The sequence below is a fragment of the Ornithodoros turicata genome, chromosome 7, assembly GCF_037126465.1.
Source record: "Ornithodoros turicata isolate Travis chromosome 7, ASM3712646v1, whole genome shotgun sequence".
NCBI classification, from domain to species: domain Eukaryota; kingdom Metazoa; phylum Arthropoda; class Arachnida; order Ixodida; family Argasidae; genus Ornithodoros; species Ornithodoros turicata.
Genome location: NC_088207.1, coordinates 46,930,092 through 46,952,225, shown reverse-complemented (window position 1 = coordinate 46,952,225; position 22,134 = coordinate 46,930,092). Strand labels below are relative to the sequence as shown.

General features: G+C 45.8%; 1 protein-coding gene across 3 annotated transcripts in view; it reads right to left on the bottom strand.

The window, feature by feature from the left end:
- Positions 1–22,134, bottom strand: part of LOC135401309 (EH domain-binding protein 1-like) — a 35,633-nt gene that overhangs the window by 669 nt on the left and 12,830 nt on the right. Inside the window, exons 13-22 of one of the 3 annotated variants that reach the window (XM_064633629.1) lie at positions 20,927–21,034; positions 20,650–20,839; positions 18,066–18,110; positions 16,658–16,701; positions 16,498–16,579; positions 16,377–16,396; positions 16,139–16,259; positions 15,962–16,058; positions 5,508–5,581; positions 5,143–5,257 (exon numbers count right to left, since the gene is read on the bottom strand). In XM_064633629.1, the coding sequence (XP_064489699.1) occupies positions 5,143–5,257; positions 5,508–5,581; positions 15,962–16,058; positions 16,139–16,259; positions 16,377–16,396; positions 16,498–16,579; positions 16,658–16,701; positions 18,066–18,110; positions 20,650–20,839; positions 20,927–21,034 (896 nt within the window). Of the gene's footprint in view, positions 1–5,142; positions 5,258–5,507; positions 5,582–15,961; positions 16,059–16,138; positions 16,260–16,376; positions 16,397–16,497; positions 16,580–16,657; positions 16,705–18,065; positions 18,111–20,649; positions 20,840–20,926; positions 21,035–22,134 lie in introns of all 3 variants that reach the window. The other 2 variants (XM_064633628.1, XM_064633630.1) reach the window with 2 other exon arrangements.

Below are 22,134 nucleotides of genomic sequence, written 5' to 3'. Positions count from 1 at the left end.
ATATAAGCAATACGAGAAAAGCAGTGAGCAGTATGAGCAACGTTATGCGCAGTATGAGCTGCATTTCGAGCATTATGAGGAAGATATGAGCAGTATGAGCAGTATGAGGAAGGCTGACCGTTTAGTTAACCAGTTATTCACTAGAAGTGCTGGCGCCACAGCGTCTGGTGATGGCCTTTCAAGAGACGCTCGTCACAGTCGGCGGGCCGTAACGGTCGGAGCTCCATTCCCCTTCGTCCGATTCTGTTCAAATTTTAGGTGCATGTTTCCCGTTCCGACCGTGTCCTACAACATTCTATTTGGCTCTTGGATTCTCATCCAAGCCGTTGCGAGTGCCATCTCAGTGCTTGGACGCTTACTTGCTTATTCTACCCTGCTTCTCGGAGCCATCTGGACGTATTTCGCTCCGCTCTGCGTGGGACTCATATTTTCGTCGCCGTCTCCATGCTGTGACAGTGTCCTTGTGCCGTTTCAGTGATCACTGAAGGTGTTTTGTGTGTGTACCTTAGAAGCAACCTACAGAAGCCGTGGCAGGTGTGTGCGCATTACAGGTACGTTGCAGTCCCGTTTTTCCTTTATCGCTCGTTATGTCTGTCGGGTTAGCTGTCTGCAACTACCATATTCGTGCTTTTTGTGACTTTTTGTGGAAAGCGTTCGCTGATAGCCTTTGCATGTGTGTATAGAGTGTTTAAAATAAAGTCGTGCACCAGGGCATACCGAAATCGCACGTTAGCATGCAAAAAAAAAAGTGTATTTGGATGCTCCAAAGTGAAACAAGCCACAAACACTCTGTGTCAGTAACCCGTTGCTGCAGCGAACAAGTTTTGCAAGAATAACGCAAACATACTCAGATGTTTCAGAACCGCGTTCATTGGAGCATTAGAGGAAGGTTACGTTCAATTTTAATTGGCAAAATGACCTTGTGCGTTATTCTGACTGACTAAATACAACTTAATGCTTTGAAGGTGTGATCTACGCGTTGGGATGAGAAACAGGCCCCCAGTCATGTCCATTTCAGCATGAACCCATACGGTTGTATAAGTTGTGGGAACTGGAATACTTCTAGGCGCAGAAATTTAGTGCAGTTCTAATTTTGTTCTTTCTTTTCAACAGATACCTTCGTCAAATATGCAGAAAAAGAAACTATCGACATCAAAGGTGCCTGGACAGAAACGGAAAAAGCTCATCAAAAAGCATTTGGCAAACTTTCTGAGGGACCTACGTCGCGCCAGTACCTGAATAAACCGGTATTTTGTAATCACGTGTTGTCATTTTAGCTTAATTACGCCATGTTGCACGTTTGCTCAGACGGTTCATGTGCTCATATAGCTCATACGCTGTTTGAGAGAGTGCTCATATAGTTGATACATGCTCATATAGCTCATACATGCTCATATAGCTCATACATGCTCATATAGCTCATATGATTGCTCATACAATAAACACATATACGAGCCTCATGTGATTGCTCATACAGATGGCTGTATGGTTTTTTTCGACAGGGGCGGCAGTGCCTCTGCTACGGAAGGATGCCGTTTCAATTACGGTGTGTGTTGTTCTGGTGGGATATGAGGGGTGTGGGTGTACACGGGAACGTTGTCGATGGTCTGTCATGCCTCGGATTACAGGGCAGATCCTGGACGTTTCGGATGCTATCCATACCTGATCGAACACACGGCCCCTTCCTTTTTGCCCGCGATGTCATCACAGTTTGCCCGATATGAGGGTGTCATTAACAATGCGTATTTAATTGCGTATAGCATTACGGGCTCATGTAGGCGTTTGCTGTGCACATACTATATGCTGAATCTACTGATGACGAACAACTGGGAAGTGAAAGGAAGGGTAAGGGAAATAAATGATAAGGTCAGAAATACCGAACATATATACGAAGAAAACAAAAGAAAAACACTCACAAGTAGTATGTAAGCTCTTACATGCCGCCACATCAACTTTCGCACCCGGTTAACGGTCCAACATAACTAAGACGATAGTTCGTATTAGAGCGATATCATCGTTGTATCGTAAGGAGCCCAAACAAAAAAACTCTCCGCTTCAGAGCTCATAGCAAGGAGCACTGATATTCACGACTCTGGTTCTTATAAAGGTTATTATGTTGGCAACAGCGGGTGTGTAGCACCAATTCAGCGATAAAACGATAATGGGATGCGCGCCGCCCAAAGTCAGCTTTCGCCATCGTTGTATGCGATATTCCATTGAACTGTCGCGCTATGTGCGAGGTATTTCCCAAAAATCTAGCCTGTTGAATAGATTCATTTCGTAGTGGAAAACGGAAAATACTGGCTCCCATAAATAAATAAATAAGATTCTCAACTTATCGCGACGCTGATTTCTCAGCGGCTTCACGTATATATATATACAGGATGTTTCAAAAAACGTGTCATTCGGACTTTATAAAAAAAACGGGGCGACGGAAAAATACGGGGTAAAGGGCACTTGTGTGGCAACTGAATTTGCCATCCTGCAAAAATATTTACATTTGATTTTAATTAAAATAAATTGAATTTCTTTGATTGAACTCCAAAATTTCCCAAGTCAACCTAACGTTTTTTTTTACAGAATTCGAGAGCCCGTAGCGAACTTAGTCAGATCCACCAAGAAATCCGCTCGATATTGCAAATGGAACTGCCCAAAAAAAGTCCCGAAGTTGAGGCTTCAGAGTTTCGGGTATTCAACAGCGCACCAAATCAGTCGCAAAGACGCGCGAAGGGTAGGACATGTTCCTGCCTCCTACGAAGCTAGAACAGTTCATCGCCGGACCGGCGTGCAGCACAAGACGCGCCGATAACAAGGCGGGTCACATTCCACCATACGTTGATAAGCGGCAAACAAAAATGATTCCGCCTCTTTTTTCCCGCCCTGCTTTTTTTTCTTTTCGACCTTCTATCTTTCATGTCGGCAGGAGCAAGTCCTCCTCTCCATGAATCTTTGCGTCTGATTTCGTGCGCCGTTGAATACCCGAAACTTTGAAGCCTCAATTTCAGGACTTTTTTGGGGCAGTTCCCTTTGCAATATCGAGCGGATTTCTTGGTGGATCTAGCTGAGTTCGCTACGGGCTCTCTAATTCTGTAAAAAAAACACAAAAAACAAAAAAAAACGTTAGGTTGACTTGGGAAATTTTGGAGTACAATTAAAGAAATTCAATTTATTTTAATTAAAATCTGATGAAAATATTTTTGCAAAATGGCAAATTCAGTCGCCACACAAGTGCTGTTTACCCCGTATTTTTCCGTCGCCCCGTTTTTTTTTTATAAAGTCCGAATGACACGTTTTTTGAAACACCCTGTATATACAGTATGTTCAAAATATAATTCCCTCGCCGTGCTGAAAAATTGTACTTTAACGAGTATATAGCGGTGTAACTCACGTAATTCACGGTCGGACTGACGGGCCAATCTGGGAAAGAACATTTCGCATAATCCGGGGCTTATACGGGCTCTCATCCCCGCTTTAATGGGTGATCATTCAGCTCAGTAGCGGGCACGATAACGGACAGCGCGCGAAGAACAAATCATTCCGAGCTTTTGACTAAACCTGCTGCGAGGACATGCTAACTCCACAGCTGATTGGGGATTAACGTCAAGGAGAAATATGCTCGTGGAGCGATATATGGCTGCACACGCGGGGCACGCGATTATGCTCCGTGTAGCTGCAAGATAGTAGTTATCAAGATAACGATAAGAACACACATACACAAAAAACACAGCTTCTGACAGCTATACACCAATGTGTGCAAATATTGCGTCCCACGCAGATCTTCGTATATAGCGTCTGAAATGTTTGGCTCATATATGCTATGAGAGTTTATCTCTGCGCAGGGGAGAGTGAAAAGTTTGGAGAAACCACGTGACGGTGTCTGTCCACTCGGAAGGCAGCAATAAGGGTGTATTCCGCTTCGCCTTGAAATGTTGCCCCCTTATTTGGGAAAGAGACCAATGCGGCCGCTCCACGGGCAATGAGGGAAAGAGGGAAACTGGGGAGCTGCGCAAATAGCCGACCTACTTGCATAGCGTACTTTCTCACCGTAGGTGCAACTAAGCTATATAGGGCTCCACGGGTGTTGCAGCAGAAAATAGCACGCCGAGGCACTGCAAGTCAGTTTTGCTGTCTGGTTTTAGTACACGGTAGTTTAGGCGTGCATATGTGTGTACAGCTTCTGTAGTGTACTGCCGTGGTCTATACTTGTCGTTTTGGGGAACAAGGAATCGAGAGCCGGAAATCAGAGTAGCTGATGAATATTGATGAGTGATAAACGGATAACGTTTATGAGGTGACGAGAACGATGGAGCGATACAGCTGGTGCCAATCTATGCTTATCACAGCCTACGCAATTACGCTAGCGCTCTTCTGCCGAATTGGGCGCCAACGCCCTGCGAATTGATGCTGCGAATGCTTATCCATTTCAATGTTCAGACCAAAACTACTAGAGCTCTTTGGTGTATACGACAGCTTCAATCAGTACGGGTGACGTGAGCAGCAGCAGCAGCGCCACCTATGGTTCGCGTTCGCCAACCAAAGCGGTGAGGTTGTACTTTCGCATGCTCGAAATTGAAGAACAATGCAACCCGACTGCACAATGGCTACGTTTCATTTTATATATAGCAGTCCGTTCTGTTTCCCTCTTGCTATAATACTAAGAAAAGAGTACTTCTGATTGATTGATTGATTGATTGATTGATAGACAGACAGATATATATATATATATATATATATATATATATATAGAGAGAGAGAGAGAGAGAGAGAGAGGTAAATAAAGGGGACCAAAGGAAGCTGGAAATCAAAGATGAGCGACACGATGTCAGCCACTTCAAGGGAACAAGGCGATTGGAGTATAATGTTTTCGGAACCGATATACTTAAACTAACGGTACAGTATACCGAACGGTATACATCTCCCTGCGCCAACCAGCTAACCGGAACCGGAAACAATCAACACCGATGGGGGGGGGGGGGGGGGCAACCAATCCATGCACTTGCGGTCGCACATACGCTACGTGAATGTAACACTACCCCGCTGTAGAAAACCAATTTACATGATCATCATAACCCCCATTGAACAATCCCACGGTCTTTTCTGCTCCCTTCCTCTCTCCTCCTCTCTCGCGGAACGTGTACTCACGCTTTCTCCTGCGAGTCGAGATGCTGCACGAGCTCGTCTCTCTGGTCCACGATAGCCACCAGCTCCTCGAGCAAGAGGTCCTCCCTTCGGCGTTGCGCCTCCGTCTTCTGCCAGTCTACGTACCAAAAAGTTAAAAAAAAAAAAAAAAGTCGTGGGTGGGGGCAGCGAGAGATTAGGGGACGTCCAGCGATTGATTGGACGGCGGTAATCCCGGCGTGAGAAGGCCTTTTCCCCCTCGCCCTCCCCCCAATTAGGCAGCCCTCGGGATTAGCGCCGCCGGTCTCGAAATTAAGTCGCTCCATTAACATGCGGCGGCCAGGAGCGAGCGTGGAGGGCCCCCGATAAGCAGCTTAGTCCGCACGCACCTTCCAGCTCCATGACGGCGCGCAGCTCCCGGTTCAGAAGCTCGAAGCGACGCTCCAGGTCTTCCTCTTTCTCCCTGGAACAAACGGGAAACGTGGGATGTGCGATACAACAGCGTAACAATGACTGTACACGATGCGGTACAACGTGTGTGCTGTACGCGCGGAAACTGTTTTCCGATCTGGCAACAGTATGTGGCTTGCACAGCCTGCGACATACCTGGCTGGAATCGTCAGCTTGATGTTTATCCTGTCTGAAATCTACAGGTGTTGCAATAGCGTTTCTTCCGACGAATAGATGCGTACGGCATGCTATACACAGTACGTGTTTATTAGCCGAAACAAACGAGCTTGCAACGCCTGGAGATTCCAGCCCGTATAAGCCGCAAGCTTGTCAGATAAGTATGTCGCAAGCTGTGCGTTACCTTTCAGGAGTGAGTGTACTGGCCATGCTGACACACAGCGCACTATTCACAGCAGAGTGTGTCAAATTCACTATATGGTGGCCATCATGGCCTGACCATCATTCACCACCACATCATGGAGAACGATGTGATGTTGAGTGATGGGCAGTGATGTGACCTGGCGCTGGATGTTGGCGCTGAACCATAGGTATTGAAGTTGATGTCCAATGATGGGTTTGCGATGTTGAAGTCGAATGAACTCCAACCTATTGTGCACACTAAACGACAAAAATGTAGTCTATTGTGCACATTAGCCGTATCTACTAGGATATCGTCACTGGGCCACGCCACTCCAATGTCCACATCAAAACGCTATATCCGTTTGGTGCTCAGACCGGGGATATTGGAAAGCACCAGAGTCGTCCTTGAGCCACTCCAGGCTAGTCTGATGTGCACATCTAAAACACCACGTCAGTAAAGTGTGCACAACAGGAGAACGTGGTCACCACTCAGGTACCATACCATACCATTCTGATCAGGGGCAGATCCAGACCCTCACTTTGAGGGAGGGGGCGGTTCTTTCGTTGAAGCGCGTTTTTGGGGAGGGGAGAGAGGGAAATCCAATGTATAAGCTGACGTTTTGGGGAAGGAAATCCCCCCCCCCCCTCGATCCGCCACTGATTCTGATGTGCCCGCCAGGAACACCACACCAGCATAGTTCTGTTTGATACTCAAGCAACTTCTTCAGCACTGCGCACAAGTAAGCGTAAGAAACTAAAATACGTCCCTCATGGCGAACTTTCTGTAACCAAGAATTTCGGTTGGTTATTCCCAGCAACATTGTTGGATCTGTACAATGCGGCCGTCCATAAGGAACCACATGGGCTGCTATGACGGGTCACCAGTGTGGCATATACCAAACTAAACTTGAGGAGATCGTTTGCAATGAAGACACCAGGCGCGAGATGTCCCCTTCCACGCTGAAAGGCTCGCCGATATATATATATTTTTTTTTTCAGCACACCTGCTGGATCACGGCAGGATCTACGTTAATTGCCTTCGGATAACGAACAGACTTGCACCTATTCGAACTAAAATCATTGCGTGGATCACGCCATTGAAAGCGTCTGGCCACTAACAACAACATGACCTGAAGGGCCTTATTCAGGAAGAAGTGACCGGGGCAACGACGACCACCGTGGTCGCTTCCGGCGCGACGTCCCACCGCGACGTGCTTATTAGCCAGCGGATTCCCAACCAGGGTTCCGCATCCTCAAACACAATCGGCTGCCCACTCGAATCCACTCTCCAATGTGTCCTTAATGGAGTACTGCGGGGTAGGCCACACCTCGCAGAAAGGCGGGTGGTCCCCGGGACAAAGGGTCGCGCCCTGCAGAGACCTACGAAAGGAACCAGCGTGGCGGAAAATTAAGTGGGAATCGATCCCGACGACGCAGCCACCATCTTAGCAGGGCTAGCGCCATCTCTCGACGGCGGGGTACAACAACAGGAGGAAACCACAATGGCTACCGTTTCATTCGCCGGTCGGACCGCGTCGAGTGTTTACTGAGGTGTTGCGAAGGGGAAAGAAAGGAAGACGGGGAGGGAAAACGCATTGTTGACATTGGCAGGATCGCGAATCCAATCCGATCGGAATCCCGGAGTCACGGCTCTGTGTTTGAGCAACCCCGATACGGAGGGGGGTCACAACGGGGGCCCCCCTGTCAGAGTTTGTTCCTTGTGGACTGAAAGGTCGAATGATGCCTGTCACATGTCGGCGTCGTGTTTTGCGAGTGAAGGTGGGTATCGCGAATCATGCCTTCAAACATGTCAGCAGCTGCAATGCGAGCGATTGTTGTATAGCGAGTTGCTGGCACTATGCAGGCGCTATTATGTTACCGCGTATGTAAGTGAGCCCTGTGGTGAAAGGAGACGACGTTCTGGGACAGAAAGGGGTGACGTAGAAAATCCTTTTTGCTTATTGATTTATTTTTATTTTTATTCTTCAAATGTTTCGCCCAAGCGTATACGTTCAGAGCAAAACATGGAAACAGAAATATTTTAAATCGTGTAGCACACACCGACGTGTACTTATTGCCACGCGCAGAGCCAAATGGTTAACAAAAAAAGGGGAAAGAAAGGAAGAAAGCAAAGCTTGCTGCGAAGCGAGGCGAGATGCCCACGCAACCTCAGATTGGATTGCCAAGGATGAAATCAGACGGTGGGATTAGTGGCGCTGGTCACTGTGGGATGCTATGTGCCACATCTTTCCGGACCACATGTTCCCAGCTCCTGCTAATGACGGCCTCGTGAAAAATGCGGTGAGGTTGTGGCGCATCGACAGTTCGACACCGTGTATGTTTACTACGGTTCACATCGCAGTATAGAAGGGTCAGGTTCCAAGCGTTACAGCAATGCACCTGATACAGTAGAATCACTCAAGGAGGATCACTTTTGTGTATTTGCACTAATTGTATCGTTCTTTGTAAAGATTTGTAAAGGATTACTGTAAAGGGTTCTTCAGTTTCCTTCTTTTCCTTTTTTTTCCCAAGCTATGGAAGTACATAAATACGGGTATTAGTGACTGTCTGCCATCTAGCCATCTGACTGTCTGCCATGCCAGAAGGCATAGGCCATCCTGTTTTTTTTTCTTCTTGTTTTGTTTTTCAATGTCCAATAAAGTTATTATTACTATTACTTCTGGTTTCTGCTGCTCATTCGTATCGCAATGAGTGCTAACACCAGTGGTTTTGAGCCACAATACTCTGGAAAAGCGAAATTTGCACTCGCAGCTCCACGAGAATTAGAAAAAAAGATCCACAATCGAGGTTTTTCAAGGAGCAATGGGAATCATGGTGTACTCTCCAAGATGCCGATCACTGTGGTGACTTGAAGGATCTGGAGCACACCACTCTCCATTGCTCGTACTGCCTAATCTCTCTCATCAGTCTGTCTCTAAATCAGCTAGACGCTGGCTATATGACAAGATTACTTGATCCATATGGTCAAATCTAGCGCACCAAGTCTTTGCTCTAAAAGCACTGTTATCGTGTTTGGACAGTGTAGGACTTCGCAGTCCTCGCTGTGAGACGATTCATTATATTTCAATGAGGTACAGAGTATCGCCCGCGCCGATGAAATACAATAAAGTTGTTGTTTGTGCAACTATCTGCCGGTATAGGGACTGGGCAACGCCATGGTACAGTACTTTCTGATGACTGCGGGTTATACAGCGCAGGTTCAAACACTATAAAGAGCTCAGCTCCATCTATATCAATAGCACAAGCGCGAATTCTGATCCCATATAGAGTTCATCTATATCTTCTCTCGCTGTGTGCATACTTTCTTTGTCCGGCACAGTTCGGGACATCGGTCACCAAAGAGAACAGGGACAACCACAAGAGCGAAGCACGGAAAAAGATGCGGAGATTCCGAGCAGATTCTTTGCATAACGCACGGGGGCATGACCCTTTTCTTCCCAACGCGCAGGAAAAAAAAGAAAAAAAGAAAAGGAAAATAGCTCGAGAAGAGACGGGAAAGGCAAAAGCAGATCGGCACGTGCGACTGCAACCCCTGGGCGGACCTGGGTGCCGGTTGTTCGAGCTACTTATGGGCCGACGGAATTTCGCATATAGGGCATTCCTTAGGAATGCGTGTGGGGAACCCGCAAGGAACACCTGCGGGGCACCTGTGCCGGTCTCAATGGCCACCTCAAAAAACGGATTAGCTCCTGTTTACACTGGGAACCTGGCTGGGGGCTTTCAATCCAGCGCAGACCCCGCGGACTTCGCAGCGAGAAGGCAGGAGTGAGAGAGAGAGGGGGGTGGAAAAAAATGGGGGATTTGGCCGCGCAGCTCAGCAAACAGCCGGACATTGGGCAAATTGTCTGTATGACCGTCCGTGTTTGGATGCACGGATTACTCCTTTTCACGGAACCTCGTTTTTGTACGTCGTCCAGAAGCGATAAATTGCCGGCAAGAAGCAGTCGCGAGGGTGACGTCCTATACAGTCTGACAAGGGAGGAAAAACAAACATGCTACATGCACCCACCCGACGCTAAATCCCGGCCCCAGCTGAACCTTCGGACGTCACCGACATGTGCAGCGTGCACTGAGGGGATTGTGTCACCGACAGCAGCGGAGCAAGCGACGGTATTTGTCACCGCGGACTTGAACCGGTTGAACTGTGCGCACGTTTTCGAAATCCCAGCGCGGAACTTCTCCACATAACACGTTGAAGGGCCAACCATTGCAGAGAACGATACAGTTATTCGTGGAAAGCACGAGGCATACGCCTTTTTTTCACAATTAGCTTGACAGACGTGTCACAAAACGTTGGTCTCTCTCTCTCACTCATCAATTCACAATGAGAAAGAGAGACATAATAGGGTTCGGCGCTATCGGTTTTTATTCTAGGGCGGATTCGGCGTATGTTTTTCCGTGATAATTTATTTTCGTGAAATCCGCGTTTTCCGGTGGTTTTTCGGGCGCGTACATGGTTTGCCCTGCAGTTATCGGCGGATATAAATCTCAGCGCAGCCTTAAAACCAAAAACCCATACAGAATATATTGTTTCACAGCGAGGTCTGGAGCTTAAATCGTGAAAGCAGAGCTTATTTAAGCTTACTGCAGCGATTAATCCCTCCTAATCTTCCGCGGACATGCATTTGTATTCGACTGTTTACGGCTAAAAAAAAAATTACCTGCGTATGTTTTTCGGTTAAAACCGAAATCGCGGAACCCTAGACATAACGTACGCAGCAAGAGGCATCGTGGGACCGAGTGGGGAGTGCAAAAGCGGCTGTAAAGCAGTAAATTAAGTAAAATGTAAAATCAGTAGAAATTACTCCACCTTTTTCTGATCGCTCTTTCTTCACTAACTAACTACGATTGTAAAAAGTAACACGGAGTCTTCCTTGAGTAGCAGAAATTAATTTACGCATTTTTGGGCTGCCTCTTCGCAGTAAACGCACCAGTACACAGCTCAACTACTTTCTGGAGCAGTTCGTTCGCTCAAACGTCATCGGCGCAGCCCACACGCTTTGCCATCGTGTCTCTCTTTCTCGTTCGCATCGTGTTGCCATTCATCTCCTCATCATTACTTTCTTCCGAGAGGAGTTGGCCAGCCAAGAAAGAATCCAATGTCGTGCACGTCTTTTCCTCCTCACCAACGTGATTACAGGTTTCACCGGGCGGTAATGAGCGAGGCAGTGCGCACGCGCGCTGGTCTGCGCGCGCGGGGAGGGGCTAATCCCTCCACTGCCGTAATTACTCCGGAGGGAATGAAACCGTTCGTCCAATTAGAACTCGGCACGGACTACCGGCTCCTCGTACAAAAACTCGGCGATATAATCTTCCCTCTGAATGAGGTCTTGATTGACACTGTGATCAAAAGACTGATTAGGGCAGGTCAGCTCACAATGCCTTTCCTTCTGCAATCTTCTATGCACGAATGTGTGTGCGGCGGAAGAGCTAGAGATGGTGTTCGCACAAAAGCATTGCAACGCGCGTTGTGGTCTGTCGGTGCGAGATGCTCCGGCGATGTTCGGCTTTTATTCGGGGAAAGAAGTACTACGCGTAAAGATTAATTACCTTTACCCTTAATTACGCACACGAATTATTTGCTGCGATTCTTTTCAAACACGTCCGATGTGACTGTGTGAGTACATCGCATTAAAAGGGTCGCGACACTATGCCGCGTAAACTTGTTTGTACTTTATTAAACGTAAAAAGTTACGGTTACTTGCATCGATGTGAACCTGCATTTGAAGTTTTCCAGCGGAGAATATTCGCTCAAACAAACGCCTAAAAAAGGAAGCATTCAAAGTAGTAGTTCATTTGTCACCTCGGACTAAACAAGTGCAGCTTCAAGACAGCATGCGTCTCTAACAACTTCCGTCACAGCTGTTTTGGGGCATTTATCAAACGGATCCTCGCGCGACAAAGTAAGCCGTGGGATGAGAAACAAACGCAACGAGATTGCGTGCCAAGAACTATTCACTTAGAGGACGATCTCCACATCAGTAATCATGTTGTCTCGGTGATATACGTTACTTTCTAACTAAAAAACGCGGGTCACAAGAAAATCTTGTGCGTCAGAAAGAACCGGTCAGGCACCTGTTGCTCCAAAGTTTGTTGCGCACTACGCCCGAAGTACTATATTTTTAGCAGGTAGAGGGAGCCTCTTCGGCACATAAGAAAGAACATCTGCCGCAGTGGCAATGTGCGCCGCGTGGCGATGCGTGTTTATGCGTGACATATCACTGAGTTTGCTCTCGAAGGTCAAGTACGGAGGCGGGAGCAGCCATTGGAATGTAAAGCAGATTTAAAAAAAAGAAAAAAAGAAAATGATCTTTGTTCAATGCGCCTGGAGTTTAGTACTAAGTAATTACCTTTTGTTTATGTATCAATTTATTTATTTATTTAGAATGCGTCAAAGGCCTTTACAGCGGCATTACTTTTTAACGTGGGGTTCGAACCCACAAGAATTTATCGTCGAGCCACCGCTCTCTCTCTCTCTCTCTCTCTCTCTCAATATGTGTCGCGAAAAAGGTCAATATAAGAGAAAACAGTAGGATCTGGAAAGTAAGCAGCTGCTGGTTGCCGGGATCAACCCCGTAGTTCTCAGTTAGATTGCAGGTCACGTGGGGTAAATATTTACGCGGAGCTGACCTCAGGCTATCGTGGATATACCGACGCGTCCTGTTCAGACAGACAAACGCATTCTTTGACCAGTAACATAAATCACGTCGCAGTCGGCAGTATCGATAACGTCATGTAGAACGTCATCTATACGGGGCTAATAATGATGACGTCGCTGTTCATACAACGCTGTTTGTGATTGACGTCCCGATGGACGTCAGTAGTTTATGAAAATAAAATAAATAAAAAGACAACGTCTGCACACATACAGTCTGGAAGGCGTCGAAGTCACCATTCCCCCGGTCTCGGCAAGATTTGCGAAAATTTTGCCCACATTTTAGTCCCAAACCTACACTTTTGTCTACAACGAGACAGATGCTATGAGAAAAAACGATGAGCAGAGAGAGATAACGAAAAGCGAAAAGATAGCAGTTTGACGTGAAAGATTCAATGTCGTTATCTGTCACTGGCACGTGGCTCGAGACGTACTGACGCATTTACTGGCATAATTGACGCCCCTTTTATTTATTTATTCATTCATTCATTTACCCTAAGACGCAGCGTAACAGAAGACATGCTTTATTATGCGAGGAATGGTACATGGCACAAATGGCACATGCCACAAAAAATGGCACAAATTCGGTATCGCACAGAGCAAACTCCGCTCAGATAGGCGCGCTTAGACATTCGCTGTCAACTGCCGATATAGTCGAAAAATGTCGTCTAGAACAAGAGCTTGCATGACAGAAGGTTGGTGGCGTGTTACCGAGCGATTACCGAGCGGGAACCCATCTTGCGGCTCGAAATAACATTGACGACTATGACGGAACACTCTTCTGTGTAACATGCTCAGCGCCAAACACTGCGCCAAATGATGCTTCGGTTACGGAATGCGGTTACTGCTTCTGATCTGAGGGAGTGCGGCGTACGCCTTTTTGCGGCAATAGACCTCTACCTGTTTGTAAACAAATGACGTCATAGTGTTCGACAGCGCCACGAGTTTGGTAGAGTCGAACTACGTTCAAAGCTAGTGGCGAACAAGGTCGCGCCCGAAAGCTGCGTTCTTGAGGGGATTACGACGGTCTCTGAAAGGGACGCGACCTTCGGTCCTACTCTTCTTTTAGCGAACAACTGCCCATTCCTGGAAACCAGCTCTCCCTTTCCGATCTGTTTCGGTTTCGGTCTGTCTACCAACAATGTCTGATGACGTTTGTCGGGTAGAGGTTTATTAATAACACACACGGCAACAGGCCAATGCCGCATGGAGCCATACGTGAGGATATTTAGGTGGTCAAGTTGAGGGTGCGCTAAACACGCGGGTTGCGTTCATTATGCGAGTCAATGCCATATTTCCGATTGTGACATGGTCAGACATTGCATTTTGGCCTGCCTCCTGTTCGCAATGCAGACGATGGCTCACATGGCCCATTGTTGGTAAGAGCATGTTGTTATCGTAACATGTACCGTTGGGCATGGGCGTTCCCAGGATTTTTCCACGGTGGGGCAAAGTGTGCAACCCCCTCCTTTTCCTGGAGATGGATGCTGCACACAGTGCGGTGTTCAAAGGTTCATGTTGTTTTCGGAACATGTAACTTTGGGAATGGCGTTCCCAGTATTGTTTCAAAGGTGGGGCAAAGTGTGCGTCCCCCTCCTTTTCCTGGAGATGGATGCGGCACACTGTGCGGTGTTCAGAGGTTCATGTTTTCGGAACATGTACCTTTTGGAATGGGCCTTCCCAGTATTGTTTCCAAGGTGAGGCAAAGTGTGCATCCACCTCCTTTTCCTGGAGATGGAGGAGATTCCAGAGGTTCATGTTTTCGGAACATGTACCTTTTGGAATGGGCATTCCCAGGATTATTTTCAAGGTGGGGCAAAGTGTGCAACCCCCTCCTTTTCCTGGAGGTGCATGGTGCACACTGTGCGGTGTTCAGAGGTTCATGTTGTTTTTGGAACATGTACCTTTGGGCATGGGCGTTCCCAGGATTTTTCCAAGGTGGGGCAAAGTGTGCAACCCCCTCCTTTTCCTGGAGATGGATGCTGCACACAGTGCGGTGTTCAAAGGTTCATGTTGTTTTCGGAACATGTAACTTTGGGAATGGGCGTTCCCAGTATTGTTTCAAAGGTGGGGCAAAGTGTGCGTCCCCCTCCTTTTCCTGGAGATGGATGCCGCACACTGTACGGTGTTCAGAGGTTCATGGTTTCGGAACATGTACCTTTTGGAATGGGCATTCCCAGAATTGTTTCCAAGGTGAGGCAAAGTGTGCATCCCCCTCCTTTTCCTGGAGATGGAGGAGATTCCAGAGGTTCATGTTTTCGGAACATGAACCTTTTGGAATGGGCATTCCCAGGATTATTTTCAAGGTGGGGCAAAGTGTGCAACCCCTCCTTTTCCTGGAGACGGATGCCGCACACTGTGCAGTGTTCAGAGGTTCATGTTGTTTTCGGAACATGTACCTTTGGGCATGGGCGTTCCCAGGATTGTTTCCAAGGTGGGGCAAAGTGTGCAACCCCCTCCTTTTCCTGGAGATGGATGCTGCACACAGTGCAGTGTTCAGAGGTTCATGTTGTTTCCGGAACATGTACCTTTGGGCATGGGCGTTCCCAGGATTGTTTACAAGGTGGGGGCAAAGTGTGCTACCCCCTCCTTTTCCTGGAGATGGATGCTGCACACTGTGCGATGTTCAGAGGTTCATGTTGTTTTCGGAACATGTACCTTCAGGAATGGGCGTTCCCAGGATTGTTTCCAAGGTGGGGCAAAGTGTGCAACCCCCTCATTTTCCTGAAGATGGACGCCGCACATTGTGCGGTGTTCAGAGGTTCATGTTGTTTTTGGAACATGTACCTTTGGGCATGGGTGTTCCCAGGATTGTTTCCAAGGTGGGGCAAAGTTTGCAACCCCCTCGTTTTCCTGGAGATGCATGCCGCACACTGTGCAGTGTTCAGAGGTTCATGTTGTTTTTGGAACATGTACCTTTGGGCATGGGTGTTCCCAGGATTGTTTCCAAGGTGGGGCAAAGTTTGCAACCCCCTCGTTTTCCTGGAGATGCATGCTGCACACTGTGCAGTGTTCAGAGGTTCATATTGTTTTTGGAACATGTACCTTTGGGAATGGGCGTTCCCAGGATTGTTTCCAAGGTGGGGCAAAGTGTGCAGCCCCCTCATTTTCATGGAGACGGATGCCGCACACTGTGCGGTGTTCAAAGGTTCATGTTGTTTTCAGAACATGTATCTAATCCATTAGACAACCATATGCCCAGAAAATTGTTTTCTACTTCATCTTATATACCTTTTGTTGTTACTGGTGGAAATTATAATGGCTGACATGGCACACAGCATGGGTTTTTTCCAAAGAAAGGAACTTCACCAGCTAAAAAGTACACAAAGGAGGTAGGTACAAGATGCGACCACTTACAGGATGTTGAGTTGCATCTGGCGGCGAATGAGAGCATTTTTCTTGTTGACTAGCGTAAACCATTTCTGCATGCAGTGGTCTTCTTCAGTCTTGTTGCCTTTGAGAGGCAAATATTTTTTGTTCTACAAATGCTCAGGAAAGGAATAAATGAAAGGGTGAAGAACGTACAACACTTACCACTCTTCATGATTTTCCTTAAGTACGGTTCAAACCTCTCGGCTTCAGCATCAATCTGTCGCCGCTCGCGTTCCAATGCCTCCAGTTCCATCTCCACGTAAGACTTCTTTTTGCGAGAATTCTACATAAAAGGTATAACACATGCACATGTTACGACATGTGCATATTCGGTGGAAACTTACATGCTTCTCTTTCCTATTGTGCTAGTTCAAGCGTTACAAGTATTAGGAGTACTTACTCTAAAGCCTTCTTCAATATCTGGAATGTAGATGAGATAGTCAGCTGGCCACCCTCATAAAATTTGTGTGAAAGGTATCAATACAAAACATTTATAGAAAAGTCGTTACCAGTATATTTACCTCTAATTAAGTCAAGAGATGGTGACTGCCGGTCCTGGCTCTTAGTGCTAGTTGAGGTACACGTATTGGGGTTGCCATTGATCTAAATTTGAAAAGTCAATGTAAGCCATGTTCACCATCAATGCCAGGTGTCAAACATGTGTGAAATAGTGAAGCTTACCTCATTCTCTGGGGTGCTTCCTCTGCTATCTTTCTTTTCGTTGTCTTCTGAAAAAAAAAAAAAAAAAAAAAAAGGAAACGTTTCAATGCAACATTACTTACATGCTCTCAGTTTCCTTTATGAGCCATATCTTATCTTAGTGTACATAACATGCTTATAAGAAGGGTACTTAGCGGGGCAAATCTAGAAGTGGACAGAACTGTGTTTTTTATACCGTGTGTTTCACCTAAAGTGATAAAAAATTCAAACTGGCGACATACTCGCCGGAGGATTGTGGGACTTTCGGCAATTGCCTTCTGGAAACTTTTGCCGCCAGTTACAAAGGCTTTGGACAATTTTTAATTCAGGGAAATTTATTTTTTAAAATTGAACTTTGAAAAAATTACCAAGCCAACCTCACTTCTCTTTACAGAAATATGATGTCCTCCACGGGTAACCGCAGACCCAACAAAAACCATGCACAGTACAGCAGCAGAAATAGATAAAAAAATTAATAAAAGTGCTGCCTTAGACCCGCCTGCTGGATTGTCGCAAAAAAGCGCACGCAAAAGGTGCGGTGATAAGAGGAAGTGCCCACGCCTTCTTTTGTTTTGCTGATTTTAGTGCTGTGACCTTGGTTCCGTGCTGGGACAACACTTTTATTGGAAGTAGCTTCCAGATAAATCCCTTTTTTTGTTTGTGACTGGCAAATGTGAATGAAACAGGGACCTATCTTGCGAGTTCTTTGTGATAAGACGGTCGTCACCAGCATCAAGGTTAAAGCTGGTGAAAGAAGGGTAAAACAAGAGGTGGCGACACTTCCTCCTATCGCTGCACGTTTCTGGGCGGTCATTTTTGCGACAATCAAGCAGGCGGGGCTAAAGCAGCACTTTTACGATTTTTTTTCCCCAACTATTTCTGTTACTATACTGTGCATAGTTTTTGTTGGGTCTGCAGTTACCCGTAGAAGACTTCGTATTTCTGTAAAACAAAAGTGAGGTTAGCTTGGGAATTTTCGAAGTTGCATTGAAAAAATCAATTTCCCTCAATTAAAAATTGTCCAAAGCAAAGTTCCCAGAAGGTAATTACCGGAAGTCCCACAATCCTCCGGCGAGTACGTGAAACACCCTGTATATCTTCGTTCCACATTCCTCCAGGTTTGAACGGGTGCATCCATGTTAATGTGTAGTTTTCATAACGTGTACGTGACATGCTATTCCATGCTATATATACATTAAAATAGTGTATGCATTCGATTTTCCAACACTGAAAGTAGATACATTACACTGATGCAACAAATGATAAGTTTCTAGAAAATGATAAGTTTCTAGGAACTAATGCGAAACATACTTAATGGAGTCGTGGTCAAGGAGGCATACATGGGATAGGTAGGGAATACAGCTCTAGATTAAAGAGAAAGGACGCTTACCAGCACGGCGTCGAAACTGGTAGAAATGGAAACGGTGCAGTTCTCCTACGGACCACAGAGATGCAACACAAATATAACGTAAGCATGCAACATGCATCTACATTCTACTCCAACAAAATGCAAACTCAATTTTTTTTTTCTAGCTGCTATTCTATTAGGGATGACAGCTATTCTGATACCCACTGGTTCAGATCATCATGCACATGGCCCTAGCAGTGTAAAACATGAACACGTTAGGTGGCTCACAGCACGAGTCAAATGCAATTCACAACTGTAGTCAGCACCGGGAATAATAGTGTGTCATGTTCTGCTGAATGGAATCGAGGTTATACGTTGGGCCAAGCCTTGGGCACAACTCAAATATAAACACAAATCTCAATCAACAAACCTCAATCTTCAACATAACAACGCCATGATTCACTTCTTTGTTATGCCGCTAGTTATGTTAGCTGACCTTCAGCCAGGTGGTACCTACCTTTTTGCTTGTGATGTCACTTTGTTGCTCTCTTTGTTTTCCTACATTATACTCAGGGCCTGACTTTTTCGGATTACACTGTCCAGCAAAATCATGGGGGTTATAGTTTGCTTCAATAATTCACGTGTAATCAGGTTGAAATGAACCTGATTCGACCGAATTCCGGTTGAATCAGAGTGGATCAGGCAAAAATCTTTGGTTTACTCGGCATAATACTCATGACACCCACCAGTAGACACAGAGTATCAATATTTAGTCCATGCATTTAAGAGGCGGCAGGGTCTCTATTTTGACAGTTTGTATGGGCATATTTATGCATTCAAAACACAATTTCCCAAGTTCTGCGTTAGTTGCGATTGACTTTGGATCCCCCTTGTCCAGCAGTTTTTGAGGAAATACCTGGTCATCTACGGGTTAAACCCTGTTTTTTCTGATTTGAATCGGGAGGTATATATCGGGCAGAATCGTTGTTAACCCTAAAAAGTCAGGTCCTAATTATACTGTGCACTACATTCTTGTTTCATTGCTACGCTACTTGATCCAACAGGGTCCTCTCGCACAAATATTCCTTAGTGCCATCCTCAGTACCTTTGCCAGTAGTGCTCTAGGCATGCACTACTGGAACTACTGACGACATCTACTATTATAAGGTATATAAAGTGAATAAGGGCACCTACTACTGGGCATTGAAACATTGAAAAAAAGAAAAGAAGAAATAGAATAAAAGAAAAAAAACTTCTTGTCCCAATGAGGGGCTGAACCAGGGTCCTTTGGTTTTGAAGTCAAATACTTTAGCATTGAGCTACAGAACAGGGGCAATGCATATAATGTTCGGTAGGTACAGTAGTGCCTTATTAATATGGTCACTTTCGTCCCCTGACCAGAATCGTTCATATTTTTGAATACCAAGTAAATAACCTAAACAATGCTGCCTATTCAGCTGCAGTGGTTACCGTAACCGATACGAAGAAAAATCCCAGAACCGGAACCAAACCGATATTTCTCTCGGTTTCAGTCCATGGTTTAGGGTTCATGAGTGGAATCATGAGCCAACTATAAGATTTGGCACAGTTTTAGATGCCATGTCCTTATGAGGAAGATCGAAAACTTTACAGCGAGAATTTCACAGCTTACTTCGGTATCCGCAGATCAATCGATCACACTGCTTAAATGGAGACATAACAAAGTTGTTTTGTGTAGTGTGTATATAATGTGGGTGCACCAGAACATTTTATGACCACATCATGAGTAAGTTTTACAGCTTCTGCACTAATCTAACGAACCCCGTAAGAACTCAGCCCGCGTCCGAAGTGTTTGCACAGAGTGGAAAAGGAGCTTTCAAATTCGTGTTGCCCTCCTGTTACACTGAACAATTTATGTATGACTGAAGCTCTTTGGACACATAATGACACACAGCTACTTCGTGCCGTACTAGATAAAATCAGGTCCAACAATCCACAGTTTCCAACCCTTTTCAGTTCAGGACCACAATGCTCATCATTTAGCGCTACTGTACTACGGCAAATGTACTAGGAACTATATTGTTCCCCATGAATTTAACAAACTATTGGATGAACTCAAAAAGCTGAAATCTATGTCTAGTGTCAAAAAAGAAATAAAAAAGTGGCAGTTGTACACGTAAAACACTCCTAGCGTTAGCATGCATGTTCCCTACAGTAAGTTTAAGTTTTGAGTTGTGGATTAAGCTAGTAGTTAGTTTGTATGATAGTAGTAGTAAATAGTAATGGTATGTAGTTGTAGTGGTGTGGTTGTAGTAGTGGTGCGTGTTAGTACTCGATTTGTGTTATATAATTCATTTTGTATGTTAGCTTGTTGTTCATATGACCTGTATCTTCCTATTTATTTATTTTTAGGTATGTCAGAAGAATCTGGCAAAGAATATTAAGTATGGTGCTGTTGTCTGCAAACAAGCCATTTGGCTTAAGCAGGTGTTTTTGACTTGTAAAAAATTGTGATGAAAAATAAATTATTATTATTATTATTACTAACATACATTGTCACCAGATATTGTACCACATAGTCGCAAGCAGAGCAAATAACCTACACATAAAACGTACATTTACCGTAGAGAATACGTGCAGCACCCACCTCCTGCTGTATGAAGCCCGGGGCTTCTCCGGGCAATGGGTCTCTCCAGACGAACGTTATTATTTAGGCTGTTGATCACGCCGTTGTCTGTACCGCTGGTTACTTCCGCAACCTGCGTCATCCCCTGTCGCGCTTCCGCAATCATCCTTCGTGCCCGCTCTCGCAGCTGCTCCCGTCGACGTTGTTCGTGCTGCGTTCCAGCCAAGAAACGAGAATATCAACCACACACTGAACCGTCAACCACACTATCAACCACGTTCACCAACCGGGTCCTCACCTCGGTCAGAGGTGCTTCTCCAGATCCCGGAGCTTCGCTCTGGCTGCGAGTATCTTCCAACAGCCTGCGAGCGCGCTCCTGCAGTTCAGCCAGTCGTCCTGCGGGCCTCTGTTGGATAAGGGGTGTGGCTCGCTTAACAATAATTTGGGAAAAGCTAACCATTCCTCAGCCAGACATATACTAGCCCGACCTGCTTAAACGGGATGCAATACTTAACCCTAAGTTGTGCCAGATAAATATATAAAACATGACTGTTAAAGTAATACATAGTCTTATAGGTAGAGCCAGAAGTTTTCGGGAAATATTTTTTTCGAAATTCGGGGGGTAAAAATCGGGTAAATAAACGTGTGCACTAAATTCATGCAAATTCGGTTGGAAAAACTTCCAGTATGCTAAATTCGGGGAGAAATCGGGCTCAGCTACTCAAACTAACTGTACTGGATTGGTACAAACGGTGATGTAACTACATTTGCTGCCAAACAATTAAGTTAGTGCCTTCCTACAGATGTCCCAGAGAGGGCAGTTTGGCGGGTAAAAATCGGGTTTCACCCTAAATAGGCAACCTTCAATTCGGGGTGCAAATTCGGGGACAAATCAGGTAAAACCCTAAAACTTCAGGCTCTACTTATAGGGCGTGTAGGTGCGTCCGCAGCTTTATAAGACCATGCGACCAAAAATTTGCCAATAACGATGACGCCGCAACCACTTTTGAAGGCATTTGGCACAATGTCCCAAAAATACAGCCTTTTTTTTTGCATAGATGCGAACCTGCATTCCAGGCTGTACAGCAAAGGGGGTAATAAAGGTGTAATAAAAGCGGTAATAAAGGCATAGGAAACTGATATCGTGAACACCGAAAGTAACCTAGCTCTGACATCACTGTGGGCGTCTCTGCCAATAAAAAAAAAATGCGGGAGATGTCACATGCCTACGGGAACCAATGGGAATGGCCGTAGCTCACCCCCATCTGATGTTAGAGCTTGATGCAGGTGCGTGTTCAAGAGTCTATATCTTTCCACGTGCGACATGCAGGAGAATAATTCTTTTTCCTCAACACGCTGGCATGTATACTTAGACCCTGATGTTCTAGGGTTAAACCCGATCTTTCCCCGAATTTGCACCCCGAATTGAGGTTCACCTATCTAGGGTTAAACCCGATTTCTACCTGCAAAACTGCAACTAGGCTAGGCACCTCAAGGCATCGACAT